At 46.0% G+C, this 20,258-nt stretch overlaps 1 protein-coding gene across 1 annotated transcript in view; it reads left to right on the forward strand.

Moving 5' to 3' along the window:
• Positions 1-20,258, forward strand: part of LOC141096506 (cilia- and flagella-associated protein 337-like) — a 240,204-nt gene that overhangs the window by 134,750 nt on the left and 85,196 nt on the right. The window contains exons 17-21 of the mRNA XM_073583172.1: positions 2,371-2,477; positions 7,670-7,749; positions 8,489-8,543; positions 13,405-13,450; positions 14,023-14,082. Coding sequence (XP_073439273.1) covers positions 2,371-2,477; positions 7,670-7,749; positions 8,489-8,543; positions 13,405-13,450; positions 14,023-14,082 — 348 coding nt within the window. The remainder of the gene's footprint in view (positions 1-2,370; positions 2,478-7,669; positions 7,750-8,488; positions 8,544-13,404; positions 13,451-14,022; positions 14,083-20,258) is intronic.

Raw genomic sequence — 20,258 nt, forward strand, 5'->3', positions numbered from 1 at the left:
GGTTCTGCCATGGAACCAGTATTCGTCTCCCATACCTATTTTCCCCGCTGCCGCTATTCCCAAGGATCATCAAGAGGATCAAGGCAGAAGGAGATTCCAGTGGTGCTACTGGCCCCAGATTGGCCTCGGCGGGCGTAGTACGCAAACCTGGTGCAGCTACTTGCTGACATTCCCTGGCGACTGCCAGGGCGCCCAGACCTACCTTCTCAGGTCCCGAGCTACCACCCGAACCAAGGGGCCCTGTGTTTGACGGCTTAGCCGTTGAATCTTGGATTCTGACCTAGGCTGGGTTCGGACGCAATGTGGTTACTACAATGGTTAGTGCCCAGAAGCCCGCCTCAGGACATATTGTCCACCACACCTGGAGGATTGTCTTTTCATGGTGTCAGGACCACAGTCGTTCTCCACTGGGATTCTCTATTCCCAACATTTTGGCGTTTTTTCCCAGTCCGGCTTGGACTCGGGTTTAGCTCCAAGTTCCCTTAGGAGACAAATATCTGCCTTATCCGTCCTGTTCCAGCGCAGAATCGCTACCAATCTGCAGGTATAGACCTTCAGCCAGGGGGTCTCACACTTGGTACCCCCTTTAGGACCTCTCGGAACAACTGGGACCTTAACCTTCGACATACATTCCCTGGAAGGTGGTGTTCCTCGTGGTGATAACATCAATCAGGCGGGTCCCGGAGCTGGCAGCTCTCTCTTGCCGAGCTCCGTTCCTGATATCTCACAAGGAGAAGGTGGTTCTTAGGCCAGCTCCCCCTTTTTCTGCAGAAGGTTGTTTCCTCATTTCGTTTTCATGAGGATATTGTCTTGCCCTCCCTTTTTCCCAGCACCAGTACACCGGGTGGAAAAGGCTCTTCATACGTTAGACCTGGGGAGAGCTCCCAGGAGGTACGTGTCACGGACGGCATCCGTTTGTCAGACAGACACGCTGTTCATGCTCCCTGAGGGTCGCAGGAAGGGACTTGCTGCCTCAAGAGCTACCATAGTCAGGTGGATTCGGCTGATGATTCAGGAATCCTACCGCACAGGAGGCGCAGCAGTACCAGCAGAGATCAGAGCGCACTCAACTCGAGCAGTGGGCGCCTCTCGGGCTCTTCGGCACCAGGCATCAACGGAGCAGGTATGCAAGGCGGCAACCTGGTCCAGCCGGCACACATTCTCCAAACATTACAAATGTCCATACATTGGCTTCAGCACATGCAGCCTGGGTAAAAGGATTCTCCAAGCAGTGGCGCACCCTTACACAGTGGGTGTGTGTAGCTTGGACTGGTGAGTCGACTCCCCACCCAGGGACTGCTTTAGGACGTCCCACTGTCCTGTGTCCTCCAGTGAGGCGAAGGAGAAACATGGATTTTTGTGATAACTCACCGTAAAATCCTTTTCTCCGAGACGCTCATTGGGGGACACAGCACCCACCCTGTTAGCCAATTGGCTCCTTTTTTGTTTATTAATAGGTATTTATGATACTAGGGGTTTTCTAGACACGTTGTTACCTGCATTGAGGCTGATTTTGTTGTGTAGATCTCCTACTGCTTTTGCACCGAACTGATTCCGCCTGCAGTTGAGGCAAGGGTGTATACTGCGGAGGAGGAGCTAACCTTTTTTTCATCCACTTAGTGTCAGCCTCCTGGCGGCAGTAGCATACACCCACTATCCTGTGTCCCCAATGAGCGTCTCGGAGAAAAGGATTTTACGGTGAGTTATCACAAAAATCCATGTTTTCTTGCCATAATACAAATTCTAACAGTCTATTCAGTAGGACTATCAGCTGTGTATCCACCAGATCTGCACAACACAACTGATGGTCCCAACCCCATTTATAAGGCAAGAAATCCCACTTATTAAACCTGACAGGGCACACCTGTGAAGTGAAAACCATTTCCGGTGACTACCTCTTGAAGCTCATCAAGAGAATGCCAAGAGTGTGCAAAGCAGTAATCAAAGCAAAAGGTGGCTACTTTGAAGAACCTAGAATATAAGACATACAGTATTTTCAGTTGTTTCACACTTAAAACTCATAGTTTTGATGCCTTCAGAGTGAATCTACAATTTTCATAGTCATGAAAATAAATAAAACTCTTTGAATGAGAAGGTGTGTCCAAACTTTTGGTCTGTACTGTGTATATATATATATTGTCTAAAATACAAAGGAAATGTGTCATCTTTAACTTTATGCCTTTTAGAGATCATTTTTTCTTCAACTTACTTAACTGTTCACGATAGCAGTTATTTTGACCAGGAGTGCCCAAACTTTTACATGCCACTCGTATGTTATGAATATTCCTTATTTGTGTTTCAGGTTTCCTTTTTCTACTTTGTTACTCAGCATATACATTAGTTAATATTAACTTATTTGTTTTTCTATAGACTGTGAGAGTTTGGGATTTTGAGACTGGAAAACAAATGTTTGAATTCAATGATGCGCATGGAAGTTCCGGGATCACCTGCATGACATTTGATTCCAGGGGTAGACGGTATGTTTTTACTTTTACTCTTCTAAGCAAGAATTCTCACTGTTGGCAGCGGATTATTCAGGATACTCTCCAAGCGTGTGACAACAGAGCTTCTTTATTCAGGAACAATATATAATAAGCTTAATAGATCAGGAATAAATGATTTGTGTGTCTCTATCTGTGCATCATCTACAGCAGGCTGCTTCTTCCATACACAGACACAGGAAAACAGGAAATACAGTCACATGCTCTCCCTGTGTGAGCCTTTGGGAGTTTTTTTTGTTCTAACTTTATGAACATCATACAAATCTAGCAACTAAACACTCATAGACAGGAATGGAGTTATGGCAACAAACATATTCCAACACTCACCTTTCCATCTCTCTCTAGATCAGGATTCCCAACCCCTATCTCGGGGCCACTGTGAATGGACGATTGTTTGCACATTCACTTCTATCGCTTTTCACTTTTTGGGAATTCAAACAACTAATCTTGCTGCTGATGTGGATTGCACTTCTAGGGTCCTAGACCCCCCGTCTCGGGGCTACTGGGAATGGAAAGGAAATGCTCTCACCATTTACTTTATGTGAGTTGAAAATAAGGTCCAGTCAAAACGGCTCTGTTAAATATTCCTTAACAAAGTGAATTGAGAGATGCTTTTTTCACAGCCACCATTCAGTCACAGCAGCTGCACAGCAGAGGTTGGAGATCCCAATCTAGAGAAGGTCCTATGGAAATGCTGTTAATGTCCAATTAAGGATTTCATTTAAAGAAGATTTGTCAACTCATTTTTTAAGTAAATGTGATCAAATTAAAAGCAAAAACCACAGAAAGCAGAATTAAAATTCAACCAAACATTCAAGAACACAGTAGAAAATGAGCAGCAGTATTTACATGCCCAGGTCTCTGAAACTAATACCCTTTCAGGATGCAGCAAAAAACTCTCTATATAAATCTGAATGTGTGTGTGTGTATCACCAACCAATCACAAAGCAGCAGAGTGGGACACCAACCAATCACGAAGCAGCAGAGTGGGACGCGGTTGGAGAGCAGGGCTGAGGACGGATACAGCAGGACAGTGCATGGAGAGCAGGGCTGTGGGGAAGACAGTCTTCAGGACAGGGGCCGAATAGTGCCTGCACCCTCCCAGCCCTGTCCCGACTAAAGTCGGCGCTCCCTGTCGCCAACTATGCTATCCCCCCTCTCCCCTGCAGCTTCCCAGCCTAAATTTAGTCCTAGGCTTCTACTGCGGCCTACTACAGCGCTAGGCCACGCCCCCGCAGGTCGCCCAATCACACGCGCTGCAGCTTTGCTCTTGCCCCGCCCACTCTGCCTAGCTCCGCCCACTCCGGCCGAACGAACAATCTGCGCACATCTCTCTCCTGGTCCCGGCGTCACCGCGTGTGGTGCATGGAGAGCGGGGCTGAGGCGGAAGGAAGACAGCGGGGCTGTAGCATTTAGGAGCGACGATGGCATTGACTGTTCTGTGTGCACACACTGCACAGGACCTGTGATGAGGTCACAGGAGGGGGAGGAGTCAGGGGTCACATTATCAGGGGCCTCAGTGTGTGCAGGATGTACTCTGCTGTCTGTGTGCTGGTTGTCATGGTACTGGATGAAGGTAAGTTTATGCATGGGGTCAGGAGGGTTTACAGGGTACGGAGCGGAGCCCTGTGTTTACGAGGTGTAAGGAGCGGAGCCTTGTGTATACAAGGTGTAAGGAGCGGAGCCCTGTGTGTTCGAGGTGTACGGAGCGGAGCCCTGTGTGTACGAGGTGTAAGGAACGGAGCCCTGTATGTACAAGGTGTAAGGAGCTGAGCCCTGTGTGTACAAGGTGTAAGGAGTGGAGCCCTGGGTGTTCGAGGTGTACGGAGCGGAGCCCTGTGTGTACGAGGTGTACGAAGCGGAGCCACGTGTGTACGAGGTGTGCGGAGCCGCGCGTGTACGGGGTGTATTAAGTTTGAAAGGAATGCGGCCCCCCAGCTCAAATTTTTTTTTTATGTGTGGCCCATTTACTCTGCCAAGTTTGAGACCCCTGCTGTAGAGGGAGAGAGCGGGAGAGCAGGGCTGTGAAGAAAGAGAATGGGCTGTTGAAGGAGAGAGCGCGAGAGCAGGTGTTATGATTGAGTCACCGAGGAGGAAAAACAAAAACAAGCTAAGCCACAGAAAACCAGAGAGGTTGGTAACTAAGTGGATTGCAGACCCCTGATCCAATCCACACAACTAGCAGTAGCCGTGGAGCGTACCTACGATGATCCTAGACGCCTCGTCACAGCCGGAGAACTAAATAAGCCTAAAGCAAGAAAAGGGGAAATCTAAACTGCCCCAGAGCAGACCCCAAAGCAATAGACAGCCCCCAAATATGTATTGTCGGTGAGACAAGATGAAAACACAAACACAGATAGAAAAATAGGCTGAGCAAACGATGGGGCCCACACTAACTAGAAAGGACAGGAAAGGAAAGATGCTGTCTGCAATCACGCACAAAACTCTGCCAAAAATGTCCAACACTTTCTGATAACAAAAACCCTGAAGTCGCTAGACTTCAATTCCCTATATCAGCACTCTGGTATATTCTGAAGACAGGGCAAAAAGAGACCAATCTGATCAGGGACAAAAAGCAAACTGGCATAAACGGAGACATAACAATGGAAATTCAGCATAGCCCCAGCAGGGGCTGGCTGACCACAAAAACTGAGTAAACCAGACCAAATCTCATGAGAAAAAATAGCAGAGCACACTTAGCTTGAGAAGGCAGGAACAGAACTGGAAACTAGAACCTCAGGGCAGGAAAAAATCACCAGCACAAAATTAGGGAGTCGGCTGTCTTAAATCCAGTCAGAGACTCCTGATGTCCACTCACAGTCCTCCTCTCCAGGTGGCAGGTCTCTGCCATTTAGATCAGCTTCATTACCTACTGTCACCACTAGAGGGAGCCCGGATGCAGAACTCACGACTCCTCTGTCAACACAGCCAGCTCCATCACCCTCACCAGAAGCTAGAGGTAAACCAGAAAATGAGTTCACAACAGCAGGGCTGTGAAGGAAGAGAATGGGGCTGTGGACGGGGAGAGCAGGGCTGTGAAGGAAGAGAACGGGGCTGTGGACGGGGAGAGCAGGGCTGTGAAGGAAGAGAACGGGGCTGTGGAGGGAGAGAGCGGGAGAGCAGTGCTGTGGACAAAGAGACCGGGGCTGTGGAAGAATAGAGCAGGGCTGTGGAGGGACACCGGGACATGGATGTAGAGCGTGGCTGCGGAGTGATAGAACAGGACGGCGGGACCCACAGTTAGGTACTATGCCCGGGGAACGCCAGGCTCTTCAGCTAGTACTTAATAAAGATGGAGGCAACACAGGGGCCAAATACTGATGTGGATTAGACGGGCTGCCCAGCACTATTAAACTGCAGCCCATGAGAATATGATTACTAGTCTTTATTAAAGCTAAGATTCTATAACAATATGTATGTGACTGATAGTTGTCAGGTAGCCCTGCCTAAATCCCCATTTGGAGGGCCGTGATTCAGCTACAAGTTCCATATGTGTATGGATATCACAACATACTCACGATAGGCTTTGGGGCTGTTCACACATCTGTGGGTTTTTCGTACGGACCAAGTGCCTGTAAAAAAAAACCCAATGTACAAATCGGATCCAAGTTATAGACCAAAATTGCACAAGTCTGCGGGTCTGTGAAATACTCGGATAGCCCATTGATTGCACCCCAGTCTGTTTTCCACTAACTGATAAGAGAAGCTTGATAAATCTCCATCAGCTTTTTTACAAAATAGAAAAGCTAATATAAGGCTTTATTCACACAGCGTAATTTAGGCTAGGTACGCACATGCGTTTGGCAAGAGTGCGGAGGCCTGCGCACTTCCTCCCTTAAGCCCTGCCTACTTCTGCACATCTTCCCTTAAGCTCCGCCTAGTTCCGCATGCGTCCTGCGTACCTATCTTTAACATTGGATACGCAGAGACATGCGTTGAATGCGGATGCGTCCGCATGCGTCGTTTTGATGTGCTCCCCGACTGCACGGGAACGCAATGCTAAAGGAAGGAAGTATGCAGTCCTCCAAACTCTTGCCAAACGCAAGTGTGTACCCTGCCTAAGACTGTGGCACAACTGCTGAGTTTTCCCAGGTGAAGCCACTTCAGCTTCCCTGACACAGCTTCTCTGTCGATCTTCACCGCCGGCTTTCATTCTATACATTTTACATAGAGAGAACAAGTGCCTTTTTAGTCACCCAAAGAATGAGCAGATCGCTTCTTTTAACAGCTTCAGGATTTCTGAACCTTGAAGCGATGACATAAGGCAGAACACATGCTCAACAATGCCGTTTTGACATTGCAGAGGGCTATGTTTATTTTATAGGGCACTTTTTCAGGCGGTTTCCACCTGAAAAAGACATTATGTGCACATAGCCTATCACTGACGGTATAAACCGGCACACTGAACGAACACTGATGAGAATCTGATCCGGCATACTGATGAAATGTGCGAGAAAAAAAACTGACATCTGAATAAGACCAAAGACTGCATTAAATACACCCATAATATCTCTGCCTTTTTGGCTAAGTTCACTTGGTTCGTTGAGTTTAGCAGACCAGTCATGTCCGCAAATTGTTGACATGATGGCTCCGTGTGCTAATTGTTGACATAATGGACGAGTGCCGGAGCTTACACGGTTTAATTTGGTCCATAATTCGGACCTGCAGTTTTTTTCCCCCTTATGTACGTGTGAAAATATTTCAATAGAATTATCATATAGGTTAAAATTGTATCTGACTGCTGCCTGTTTGACATATGGACCACGCAAGAAATATGTCTGACTGAATGCATCCGTAGCATCTGATATACTCAAGACAGAGTTATTGCAAATATTTATGTGACAGACCCATTCTTCTAAGTAGGGCTTGCTGATATCCCGTAGTTTTCCCCCCAAATCCCATTCAGATGAATTGTACTGATTTTCCTTTGCTGAGATTTCTGCAACAAATAACGTCCATTGAAAACCGTAAGTTGTCTGTCAGTCGGCCCTAGACTCACACAGACTATTGGTTTATCTGTGTGATGTACATAGATGGTCACTATTTTTCTTTAAAATGGAAGAGTTAAAAAAAAATATCAATATAAGATGAAATTTTCTCATAGTGTGCGTCAGCGACTTTTTCAAGTCTAAATTGCCTTTTTGTCAGTGGATATTTTCATTCCCTAGACTAATCACTGGAGGAAGAGACGGCTGCCTGAAAATCTGGAATTACAATAATGGCCAGTGTCTGCACACTCTAAACAGAGGTAAATGGCACCATTTCCCTGTATCTTTAATGATGTTGTCTTCACTTAGGCAGATCAAAGTATGTTCTATGTTATCTAATTAGTATTGTGATGAGCCCACAAGATCCCACTCGCCTTATGCTTCAGTTACCAGACCATTTCTGCATAATCCAGGGATACACAAGGGGCCGGAAAACCACAGAGTAAGAAAAGTCTTATATTCCTTGGTAGCATTAATTCTGAGCTAGTAATGAATTCAGACGGGAAAGAGGGGAAGAATGAAGATATTGTCATAAAAGACATAAAACGCTGACAGTAAAAAAGGCCTCACCTCGAGCACGATAATCCTGAAGTTATTTTAGAAAAACAAGTGTAGGCAAAATGAAAATCTACGGATGAATGAGAAGTACGGTAATATATTCCTGTTCACTAGCAACAAACATTTAAACATAGCAAAAAAGATAATGGTAATAATAATTATAACAATAATAGTAACGATGATTTCCAGAACACGTCAATAAGGTCAATAAGGCACACACACGGGACCTGTATTGGGAGATGTGGGTCTGTATGATGGAAGCCCAAGTGGTGCTGTTTGTGGCCTCTGTAAGACCCCATATTATCCCCACCAAATTAAGATATTTAAAGAGAACCTGTCGGCACGAATGTGAAATTTAAAGACATGGTTGTAAAGGCACTGTAATGTATAGCGCCGTAATGTATATTTATTAAAATATAGCTGTCTTCTTTCCTTTCACAGAAAACAAGGCTGATGAAATCTGTGACTGCGCATACGTGGAAATTAATAGGAACAAGTAAGATAGTCATTTTTGCAATATTATTTCTGGTAAACAGACATAATTAAGCTCACCCCTCGATTCTACGAGACTGGGGTATTGTATACTAGCCTGAAGGGTGCATTGGAGTAGGATACGCCAAAATTTATTAAGAGCTGTGCACCGCCTACTGAATTTGATGCATCTTCCAGCTGCTGGGCACCAGTGTAAGAAATGTTTTCCAATCCTCTTTTGTGGCATACATTATGATAAATTTTTTGGCCATGCCTGAAAATGCACCCACTGTACTGTGACATCATAATTTGGTGTAGCCTTTTCCCTATAAATTCAACTGTTTGTAATCCTTGTACAGTATGTAACATCCCTGTGTTTTAACCTTGCACTGTTATTACTGTTACTTCACTCGGGACATTACTGCTCTATGACTTCAATATTTTTATTATATTTTTATTGAAATAGTATAAAACATAAACTTCTATTTAAGCATACATCTGTGAGCTGGTGTTACATTCTGGGAAGGGGCCAATATCCATAAAGCATAATATCAGCTCACAGCTGCCTTGTTTAGCATTTACTGGTTATTAAAAAGAGGGGACCCCCCAAAAAATGACGTTGGGACCCAATGTTTTTACATATCAGCAAAGAATAAACAGACAGCTGTGAATAGATGGATATTGACCCCCTCCCAGACTGATAACACCAGCACTAAGCCGCCCCAGAAATGGTGCATTCATTAGATGCGCCAATTTTGGCTCCTAGCCTCGGCTCTTCCTGCTTACACTTGTGCGTTGGCAAGCAGGGTAATAGTTTATGGGGTTGATGCCAACTGTGTAATATCCGCTGCCTTCCTTCCCAGAGTTTAGTAATGGAGAGGTGTCTAATAGGCACGCCCATTACTAACCCCGTAGTCAAAAGTAATAAAGACAAACACAGAGAAAAGTCCATTAATTGTACAAATCATTCCCGACAATTACCCTCTTTTACCCATTTATTTAACATAAATATAAAAAATCAAAGTAAAAATCAAAATCAAAGGCTTGTCTTCCGACAAGCCTACAACTTGCAGTAACCACCGATCCACCAAACCGCTGTACGACCAGCTCTACTCTCGCCTACTGTATCCTCACCCATCCCGTTGTAGATTGTGAGCCCTCGCGGGCAGGGTCCTCTATCATCCTGTACCAGTCGTGACTTGTATTGTTTAAGATTACTGTACTTGTATTTATTATGTATACCCCTCCTCACATGTAAAGCGCCATGGAATATATGGCGCTATAATAATAAATAATAATAATAATAAAAGTAATCCTCACCTGTCTGGCTAATCCAACAAGACTGAGGCCCACTTTGGAAACCCCCAGACCTCCATTAGCTAAATTCACATACTTTTTAGATTAGGATGCAATCCTACATCTGATGAAGATGAAGACAGACCAAGGTGGAGATGCTTTTCCTCTCCTGCAGGAGTCATAGCTCGGATTGAGACTTCTTCTAAGTTGAGGGAAATTCCAGCATCTTGGATCTTCCTTAAAGGGCTCTTTATTGAAAAAATATATATTAAAATGTCACAAGTCCAATAACTGGGAATTACAGGCAAAATGTTTCAGCCTGCCGTCATTAATGATTAAAGACAGCAGTCTGAAACGTTTTTGGTTGTAATTCCCAGTTACCGGACTTGTGACTTTTTAATATATATTCATTCAGTAAAAAATGTTTTTATCCTGGATACTGCAGTTTTTCTCCCTTTTTTTACCCTGTGGCATCACAAGTTTCCTCTGCACAGATTCTTCATACATATGACCTTTTCTACCTGCTTCTATGTTGGTCCCGAGAAATGTCAAAGAAAGAAAGAAAGAAAGAGAGAAAGTACAAAGTAATCAGTTTTGCATCACATATCCAGTTGCTCTCATTACCCTTAAATGGACGGTTAATGTATCTTTCTGAAAAGGCTAATTTCTCATGGGAGCTTAGAGACACTACAGAATTTGTTTTAACTTTCCTCCAGGTATAGATTTCTGGGACTTGTACCTTCTAGTTATCTAGTTTGGACCAGTGCCAATGTTCCGTGTTAGATATGCATGTAGAAGGGTATCTCTGTCCAATCAGAACAAAGTTTCAGTCAGTCTATATTTTGCTTTATTTAATGTTTTCTCTCCACAGGCTATGTACACTAGTAACATTTATAATTTTGCTATGTCAATTTGCTATCACTTTTCCTTCCAGTGGCATCGGGTGCCTTTCCACTCCCCAGAGGCTTAGCTAAGGGTTCCGTCCTAGGGAGTCATAAAAGCCTTTAAGTGGGCCTCGCTGGGTCATGTTTTTTTTTACAATTGGAGAAACGCACTTCAATTATATTATCTTTAATCACACGAATAAACAATGGAAAACTATGCATTTCCGAATGAGAAACAGTACATACTGGATCTCAGACTACTTCTTATCTCAGAGGCCATGGGCTCTTACTTGATTGACAGTTTGGACCAGTGACATTGTTTTTGTCTGGACGCACACAGATCTACCGGTTGGTACCAATTTGTCAAGGAGAACACCAAAGAGATCATGTAGATCCCACCTCTGTTGCCAATATGTCAGGGAACAATACTCCACTGCCTTCAATCATCAGGACAATTACGTAATTGATCCCAAAAAGAATAAATGCCTAGAGGCAGCTTCAATACTGAGCGCACCAGGCTCTCTATGAGACAGTCCCAAAAAGAATAAATGCCTAGAGGCAGCTTCAGTATTCAACAGTACATCCAAAAAACAAATGAAGCTTCATGCCAATCAATAAAATTACAAAACTTTATTGTGATATATGTTAAAAAGGTAATATAAAATATACATGAAATAGGGACAAAACTATGCAAAAAACCACAGTAAGGCAAGTAATAAGCCATAAAGAAATTTGCATGACAATATATAGAAAAAAGTAATCCAAATGCAAATAGATGTCTAAATAGCAGCAATCAACTCTCAGGACAAAGAAAAGAATGCCCAAATAAGGAGTATATACTCCCCTTGATGAAGCACCAAGCGAAACGCGCATCGGGGTACCGCTGCTACGTATGGTAACGCAGCTATGCCTTCTATATACACGTTTTTGCATCTCAACTTTCAATATCTCTCATGTGCACCTCCAGCGTTGCCACATGGCTTAAACATTTAATTGTTCTACTCTGAGTCACTCAATTGCTTTTGGACATTTTGGCATTCAGTTGACCCGTTTTACATTCAGCCCTTTAACACTAATAGGTCCTGCATTGTCTCCATCTTATTTGGGCGTTCTTTTCTTTGTCCTGAGAGTTGATTGCTGCTACTTACATTTGGATTACTTTTTTCTATATATTATCATGCAAATTTCTTTACGGCTTATTGCTTGCCTTACTGTGTTTTTTTGCATAGTTTTGTCCCTATTTCTTGTATATTTTATATTACCTTTTTAACATATATCACAATAAAGTTTTGTAATTTTATTGATTGTCATGAAGCTTCATTTGTTTTTTTGGATGTACAATTATGTAATTGCCTGATGAGTGATGTACAAGGCCACGGCTGTTTCCATTACCAGGCCAGTTATTGGGGAACTCACACAGTGAGCGTCTAGTGTATACACATCCGATTCCAAAGCAGGTCCAGTCAGCAGCTCCATATATGTGTGTGTGTATATATATATATATATATATATATATATATATATATATACAGTATATATTCCAGTACGGTCACTGCCAACATTACAATGATAAAAGGAACTACCTGCCACCAATCGCTTATACATGCCGATTGTACATCCATTACCAATAGCGTATTAGCGTATTGCTTAAGAGGTGCAGTTTATAGAGGAAGAGGTATAGAGCTATTAAATTTTATATGTTTAATCTGAAAAGTTGGCATTGTTTCTAAAAATATACAAGATATTACAAAAGAAGGATCAAGATCAAGATTATAGTTTGGTATTAGCTATTATTCACCCAACTGACACCCACATAATTCCCCTCCGGTGTGGGGATGTGGCTAGTTCTTTTTTAGAAAATTATGGGATAGTGGTCCCAGGAGGGAGACATTACTGTAATGTTTCCTATCACAATTGTATCTATCCATAGAGAGGAAACATAGTATGCATGTCATCTCTCTGCCCAATATTAATTTGGAAGTGTTACCATAACCACCCAGTGACGTAAGACAATGCATTACGTTTGCCACTTCGCCACGACTCCGAAAATATGACTCATAACTGTAGAGCCCCGCGTGTTCATAAAAAGCCCTCAATACTCATAACTTGAATGGAACAATAGAGCTCACATCAATCTGTTTGAAGTTCTGCACAGTTAGGGAGGCAAAGGCCATACATCTGTCACCTTCTGCATTCTTAGGCAAGCTGGAGGGTGGAATTCATGTCTGTAATCTATCAGATGACCAACTTTAATTACCTGTTTGCAGGAGTGGGAAGTAGGGGGTCTCAGCCAAAGTTAAACGTCATCTGTAAATATGACAACTCCCTATATTTTGCAATTATATTTATAACCGTCAATAATGCCAGAACACCACTTGTATGTGATTTCAGTATTGAAATCAATAGGAAAAAAATTATAAAACACAACTTGATCTCTAAACTGATGATTGATTTAATACATTATAGAAATGGTAGTTGATAAGTTACTATTAACTTAGCCTGTAAATTTGACCACAGAAGACAAATCTGTAGCTTCAACAAAGCTGCTGAGCAACATACGTGTCTATAAAGATATACAGAAGTCTAAAACTAGGCTTACCTGAGATCACTTTCTGATTAGCTCTCCTGCCATTTCATAACTTCTCCTTTAATCAAGTAACTTGACAACAATCATTAGAATAACATGCAGCATTTTTATTATTCCAGATATATTATTGGCGTTGGATGGGACAGAAGAATAAATATGTTTATTGTGAGTATGCCGCTCTACATTTATCAGTTCGGATATTTATAACAGTATAACCGTGGCAGTGCTGTATGATATAATATGGAATATAGTTATATAATAATCCCCCCTGATCAAGCTAGGCGAAACGTGCATCAGGGTGTTCCACTGCCACAGAGTCTGCCTAGATATCCTTCTTCTATGATACATTTCTGATTGTATTGCTAGCTCTCTGATCATCTTTTGTGTTAGGTTGATTTTGTATTCCATTCAATATCAGATAAGAGGTGGTTTGCCTTTTATATTATAGAGCATTAGGCCAGTTCTTTGAAAGTAATCATAGTCTCCTAACCTAATGCTTATGCATGCACGTGATATGTTACCTGTTGATCTATTGTAGCTTCAAAAATAATTGTATTTGTACTATCTACCCTTTGTTGGGTTCCTTAGTGTAATTCTCCCAATTTTATATTATGTTCTCATTATTCAAAAAAAAGATGAGATCAATTCATATATATTTTTGTTGTCCGTGTTGTTTTTTGGCATTTTTTATATATTTATGTCTTGCGTTCTCCAGAAATTGATTCTTTGTTCCTCAGGATTCCGATGATGATCTTCATCACTTCCAAGAGCCACAGCCAGGCTGGCCGGATGATTTGGTAAGCCGACCTGCAAAAAAAAAAGCTGATAAATGGAATAAAGTTCTGTTCTTGATAGTTGTAGGATGTCTTTTGTACATAAAGATCCAGCAATAATGTATCTGTTTTGAAATGGATCCCAGCTAATCCTGATGAACCCCACTTCAATTTTTAGAGAGATTTAGGAGTTTGTAGACCACTGTTAACATTTCATAAAGGTGCCCATACACTTTACATAGCTGATGGCTAAACATTCATTCAGTTGCCAGTTATTCTTTCCTCCCCATTCTGGTACTGATGATTCTCCCCGGCGAATGAAGAATTGCAAAATATTTGATCAAGTTGGTTGTTCAGGTCCACCAAAATAGCTATGTTTCTCCAACATGTGAATGGGCTCATTATAACATGGGAGTAACTCAAGCTGTATCACAGCCCCTGTAGTTGTAATGTGCTATTTTTAATATTGGTATTTTATTATGTGGAAGAGAGGACTAAGTTGGACTGTGCCTCATCCACTCCTTTTGGTATGCCCTTGCCTAAAGTATGCTTGGTAACATAAGAGCACAATTTGGCAAATTAAATCACTCAGAAACCTAAAAAAAAGCTAGTATAATCCTTATTAAGGTATGAAAGGTTTTGCAGAGGGAATAAATACCAAGAAAATGTTTCCACTTACTGAAAAATCCATTGGATAATTTTGAACTTTTCCTACCATCATATACACCAAGGGTGAATAGTATAATGGCCTTTGGAAGTAAGGTCAACTTCACACATGTGACATTCACTGCCCAAGTCTGAACGAGCCACAGGTCCACTGTCCGCAGGTCCACTCAGCAACCCCATATATGTTTTTGAGACTTAAGTTCACGTTAGGAGACTCGTGGCCGTCTGGACATTGTGTTCTGTACTCATGCAAGGTGGCAGAAGGCGGTAGCTGTGGTTGCGCTGCTGCTTTAAGACGCCCTGACACTTTACAGGGATATTATGTCCCAGTGTGCTGTCTAAGGTAGGGTGCGTTGCACTCACTTGTAGGCCTCCGCTGTCCTCTGGTCTCCATCTTCAGGAACAGCCGCACAAAGATCAGGGAACATCCAGTTCATTTCAACATGCAAAAGTATACTGGACAGTTCATGTACATCAGATTGTAACTAGAGTTAAGCGAATATGTTCAGGTCCCTGCTTATTCAGCACGCTATAGCGCTTACCGAATAAGCTGCAGCGGTAACCCAGCTTCCTGGATCGTGCCGGTGTGGGGAAGGTGACTTGACGGACAGACTTGACTGGAAGTAAGAGGGAACGGTTGGTGCACTATGGATGGAGATTGACAAGGACAGCAGGGTGATTGCTGGGAAAGACAGACAAGAGAGTGCAGTACCTAGAAATGACCACAAGATGGCAGGGGGGAGTAGTTCGGGACTCAACAGCAGCTTAGGGCTTGAGAAACGCTTAGTCATGGGGGGCAGGGAGATAGGAACCCAGGAGGGGAATTCCCAGTGAGAGAGGGGATAAATAGGACTGGTTGGGGTTCCAGGCAAGCTAGTCCCGGGAGGAGCTCGGCAGAAGACGGAGAACAGCGAAGAGCTCGGCGAGGGGACTGACAGGAAAGAGACAGTCAGGGGGGTGGCCCTGACCCGACGGACCACAGGACAGACGAGGCCCCGGGGGTACCGATTGGACGTCGACCTCGGGCAGGTGAAGCGCTGGCGGTAGATTGGTCTAGGACAGCCCCAGCGAAAGATCCACGAGGGACGTTACTTCGACTGGAGGAAAAGTGCAGGTACCCGGGCCTGGAGACGGAGAACTGTAAAGAACTGCGGTGCGTGGTTGTGGTCGTCAGGAGGACGACAAATAAAATCCGGAACTGTTACAACTGAACTCTGCCTCCGTCTGGTCCTTGTTTCGCCTGGTGTCTGTGTCGCCCGGACATGGTAAGCAGTGGACCACCCCCCAATCCCGGCCCCTACAACATTTTGGCGTAGTCGGCAGGATCGCCACTGCTAATACGACATCTTCCGCGGCAGGCCTGCGCCAGGAGGACTCCAAAAGAACTGTTCACTTGTGGATTACAAATACGTGTGGATTACAAGGCTGCTCACCTGTGGATTATAATTTGGAGACTTTGTTCCGGATCATCGCTTGTCATCAGAGGATCCGGACCAGGAAAGAAACTTTGCAAGATGGTGCCTGAGTGGAATACAAATTGGGACTGTGTTTGGAATCATCAGAGGAAAACCCGAAAAAGACTCTGTGTGTCACGGTCACGTGTGTCTGGACGCAGATGATACAGCAAGGCGGACCCATAACACACGTGACCCTGGATACAGCGCCTCCAGTGGGGCGAATTTAAATAATAAAACGTGCAGATGGATATGCCGCCTCCACCTGGCGAATTTAGGAATTACACGTTATACATACATTCTGGAAACCCCGCCTCCAGTAAGGCGAATTTAAATAAATAATAAGGGGGACCTGGGTCACATTAACAATGGTGGGCCCTGCAATAGGGAATGGGGACATGGAGACCACCTGCACTCCCCTGAGCCAGTGTCCCTGCACTCCTCACATTCCCTATACAGGCTCCGCACCTGTCGCCGCATGCGAACCTTAAACCCTTGCTCGCCCTGACCCTAAACCCTCGCTAGGGAATTGGTCGGTGCGGAGACTAATCCCACCACTGCACTAACAACACACATGAGGGAAAGAGACAATACAGGGGGACACCACTTAGCTTTATGCTCTGTGCTTATGCTCCTGCAACAGAGCCCTCCACCTGCGTGCGTCTTCTCCTCCACCCGGATCCATCACCATAACAGGATCCTTCACCATAGTGCAGCCTTGGAGCAGAGTCCACCACCAGATGCTGCTGCTTAGTAACAGAGTCCCAAGGATGAGTTCAGCTTCTGCCACGAAGTCAAGCATGCTTGAGTCCAGCTCAGCAGCCAAGTCCCACATGGTGAGTGCCACTCTCCATAGTAGCCACTCCACCAGTCCATGCAGACACTTCCTGCTGACACCATCACTGCGACCCCACCACGCCATGCCAGCCCTTCGTCCAGACACCATAGCTGACACACGTCCCCCCTGGCTAAGCTGCGCAGGACTCCTCCTCAGCTCCATCCTTCCACCAGGCTCTCACCAACTCAGAATATAGGGAATGAATGAATATCACCAGCAGTGATTGCACACCCTGAGACTCATTTATAGAGCCCCACACCTGAATCATAATTACAAAGAACTTTAAACTGAAAACCTAAGGTGCGATACCACTAACCACCACCGGGGACAGTCAAGTCACCTTGGCAACTTGCCAAAAGGAAAAAAGTTCACTCTGTGCTTTTAAAACTGTCAGATCACTTCAGATCATGACAGTACCCCCTCCTTAATGAGGGGCCTCTGGACCCTCAAGACCACCCCTCATTAGGGAAACACCTACAGCGGGGACGCCCAGATCCTGAGTTCACCTCACCATTACCTGACACTTCAGGTTTATGACAAACACACCGCTGGTATTGGCAATACTGTTCATTTTGGAGGCACCACTCATCTCCACAGCGCCGACCTGGGGAACGAGTTTATGTATGTATGTTTGTTATGAGCTGATCAGGCTCCACAACACACTTCCACAAGATGTTTTTTGGTGGCACCCATACACGCTCGTTCACACACAGGTCCGGACCTGAACGTTTATTGCCACACATTCGTTTGTCATATTTTGGTGAACTCATTCTGGACCCGGCAACAGAGGCGTCCCCCTGTGTCCACACTCACACCCCCGCTATTCACCAAGGGACACCACCCTCCAACCCTTTCACCATGAGGTCTGCCCTCCCAGGGTTGGTTAATGGCGAGGGTTGAGATTTGTCCCTACTCCCCCGCAGCACACCTGCTGCTCACACCAGGAGGAGAGGGAACGGATATGGAGGAAATATACACTCACTGGTCGCCTCCACACGACCAGGAGGGGACGGCATTAAAGATTTGGCGTGAGCCCCGCGGACTCTACACCAGTCTGCTCATCACTGGAACGTACCCCTTCACCTCGGGGAATGCCAGGCAGCTCCGTGGGGCACCAACTCCTCCCACCTGCCTGGGTACCTCCGAGTGCATGAGCAAGTCCCACTCCCCAGCAGCGACTCTAGGGGCTTTTAGCCAGATCACAGCCGCCATTTTGATTTCCTGGTTGTCTGAGCAGAGGCCCCAGACCCTGATAACTGCTGCTGCAGCGGCTCTAACACACCATGCCACTCCTCACTGACCTCAGTGAGGCCCGGCAGCAATTACTCACAGGTCTCCACATGGCCAAGGCTCACCAGAAAAAAAAGTATGGCTGGTGATAATGTCACGGTCACGTGTGTCTGGACGCAGATGATACAGCAAGGCGGACCCATAACACACGTGACCCTGGATACAGCGCCTCCAGTGGGGCGAATTTAAATAATAAAACGTGCAGATGGATACGCCGCCTCCACCTGGCGAATTTAGGAATTACACGTTATACATACATTCTGGAAACCCCGCCTCCAGTAAGGAGGATTTAAATAAATAATAAGGGGGACCTGGGTCACATTAACAATGGTGGGCCCTGCAATAGGGAATGGGGACATGGAGACCACCTGCACTCCCCTGAGCCAGTGTCCCTGCACTCCTCACATTCCCAATACAGGCTCCGCACCTGTCGCCGCACGCGAGCCTTAAACCCTTGCTCGCCCTGACCCTAAACCCTCGCTAGGGAATTGGTCGGTGCGGAGACTAATCCCACCACTGCACTAACAACACACATGAGGGAAAGAGACAATACAGGGGGACACCACTTAGCTTTATGCTCTGTGCTTATGCTCCTGCAACAGAGCCCTCCACCTGCGTGCGTCTTTTCCTCCACCCGGATCCATCACCATAACAGGATCCTTCATCATAGTGCAGCCTTGGAGCAGAGTCCACCACCAGTTGCTGCTGCTTAGTAACAGAGTCCCAAGGATGAGTTCAGCTTCTGCCATGAAGTCAAGCATGCTTGAGTCCAGCTCAGCAGCCAAGTCCCACAAGGTGAGTGCCACTCTCCATAGTAGCCACTCCACCAGTCCATGCAGACACTTCCTGCTGACACCATCACTGCGACCCCACCACGCCATGCCAGCCCTTCGTCCAGACACCATAACTGACACACGTCCCCCCTGGCTAAGCTGCGCAGGACTCCTCCTAAGCTCCATCCTTCCACCAGGCTCTCACCAACTCAGAATATAGGGAATGAATGAATATCACCAGCAGTGATTGCACACCCTGAGACTCATTTATAGAGCCCCGCACCTGAATCATAATTACAAAGAACTTTAAACTGAAAACCTAAGGTGCGATACCACTAACCACCACCGGGGACAGTCAAGTCACCTTGGCAACTTGCCAAAAGGAAAAAAAGTTCACTCTGTGCTTTTAAAACTGTCAGATCACTTCAGATCATGACACTGTGCCTCTCCAGCGTTGGTGACCGCCGGGCAGGAGGAGGTTGGTGCTGAATTGGACTACCCGGAGCAGCCGCTGGGGGAACTGTTACTGACCGCCTCTGCAGAACTATCGGGCCTGGAGGCTGGTCCTGCCGGACGGCGGGATGAAGAACAGCAGCGGACCTCCAATGACGGGACCGCGAGCTGCAGAGGAGCAGCGGAGATCAGCGACTCCCCGCACCGACCCCTGGGAGAACGGTGGAACGGCCTGGAAGGAGCTGCAGCGCCGGGCAAGGTGAGCGTTCCCCCGGCTTGGCCGGCGGCCCCGCAGGTAGGTCCCGTTCCCACACCCCATGCTCCCGAAGACTCTGTGGCCCCCGCAGGGCTGACTAACGCCCTCATCGATGACCCCGAGCCGCCGCATCCGGCGGCACCCCGTCCCGCGTCGACAGCACGGAGCAGACCAGCGGCCACCCCTGCCACACTTCACACCCCGGTGGCGGCCTACCTGTCTCGACCTGCCACTGCCGCGACCTTGCTCCAGTCAGCCGTGGAGGCTGGGCCGTTTGTCTCTGCGGCCTCCTTGCTGACAGCCGCCGCTACTCCATCTTCAGCCCTGGCTCCGCGGCCGCCTCGGGTTCGCTTGCGGCGCTGGCCGCGGCCTACCCAGCACCACCCGCGGCCGCCTCTGCCTCGCTCATGGTCCCAGCTGCGGCCTGCTCACCGATACCCGGGGCCTCCTCTGCCGCACTCCATACTGCG

This window comes from Dendrobates tinctorius, unplaced genomic scaffold, assembly GCF_039654945.1.
Source record: "Dendrobates tinctorius isolate UK_male_01 unplaced genomic scaffold, ASM3965494v1 ptg000075l, whole genome shotgun sequence".
NCBI classification, from domain to species: domain Eukaryota; kingdom Metazoa; phylum Chordata; class Amphibia; order Anura; family Dendrobatidae; genus Dendrobates; species Dendrobates tinctorius.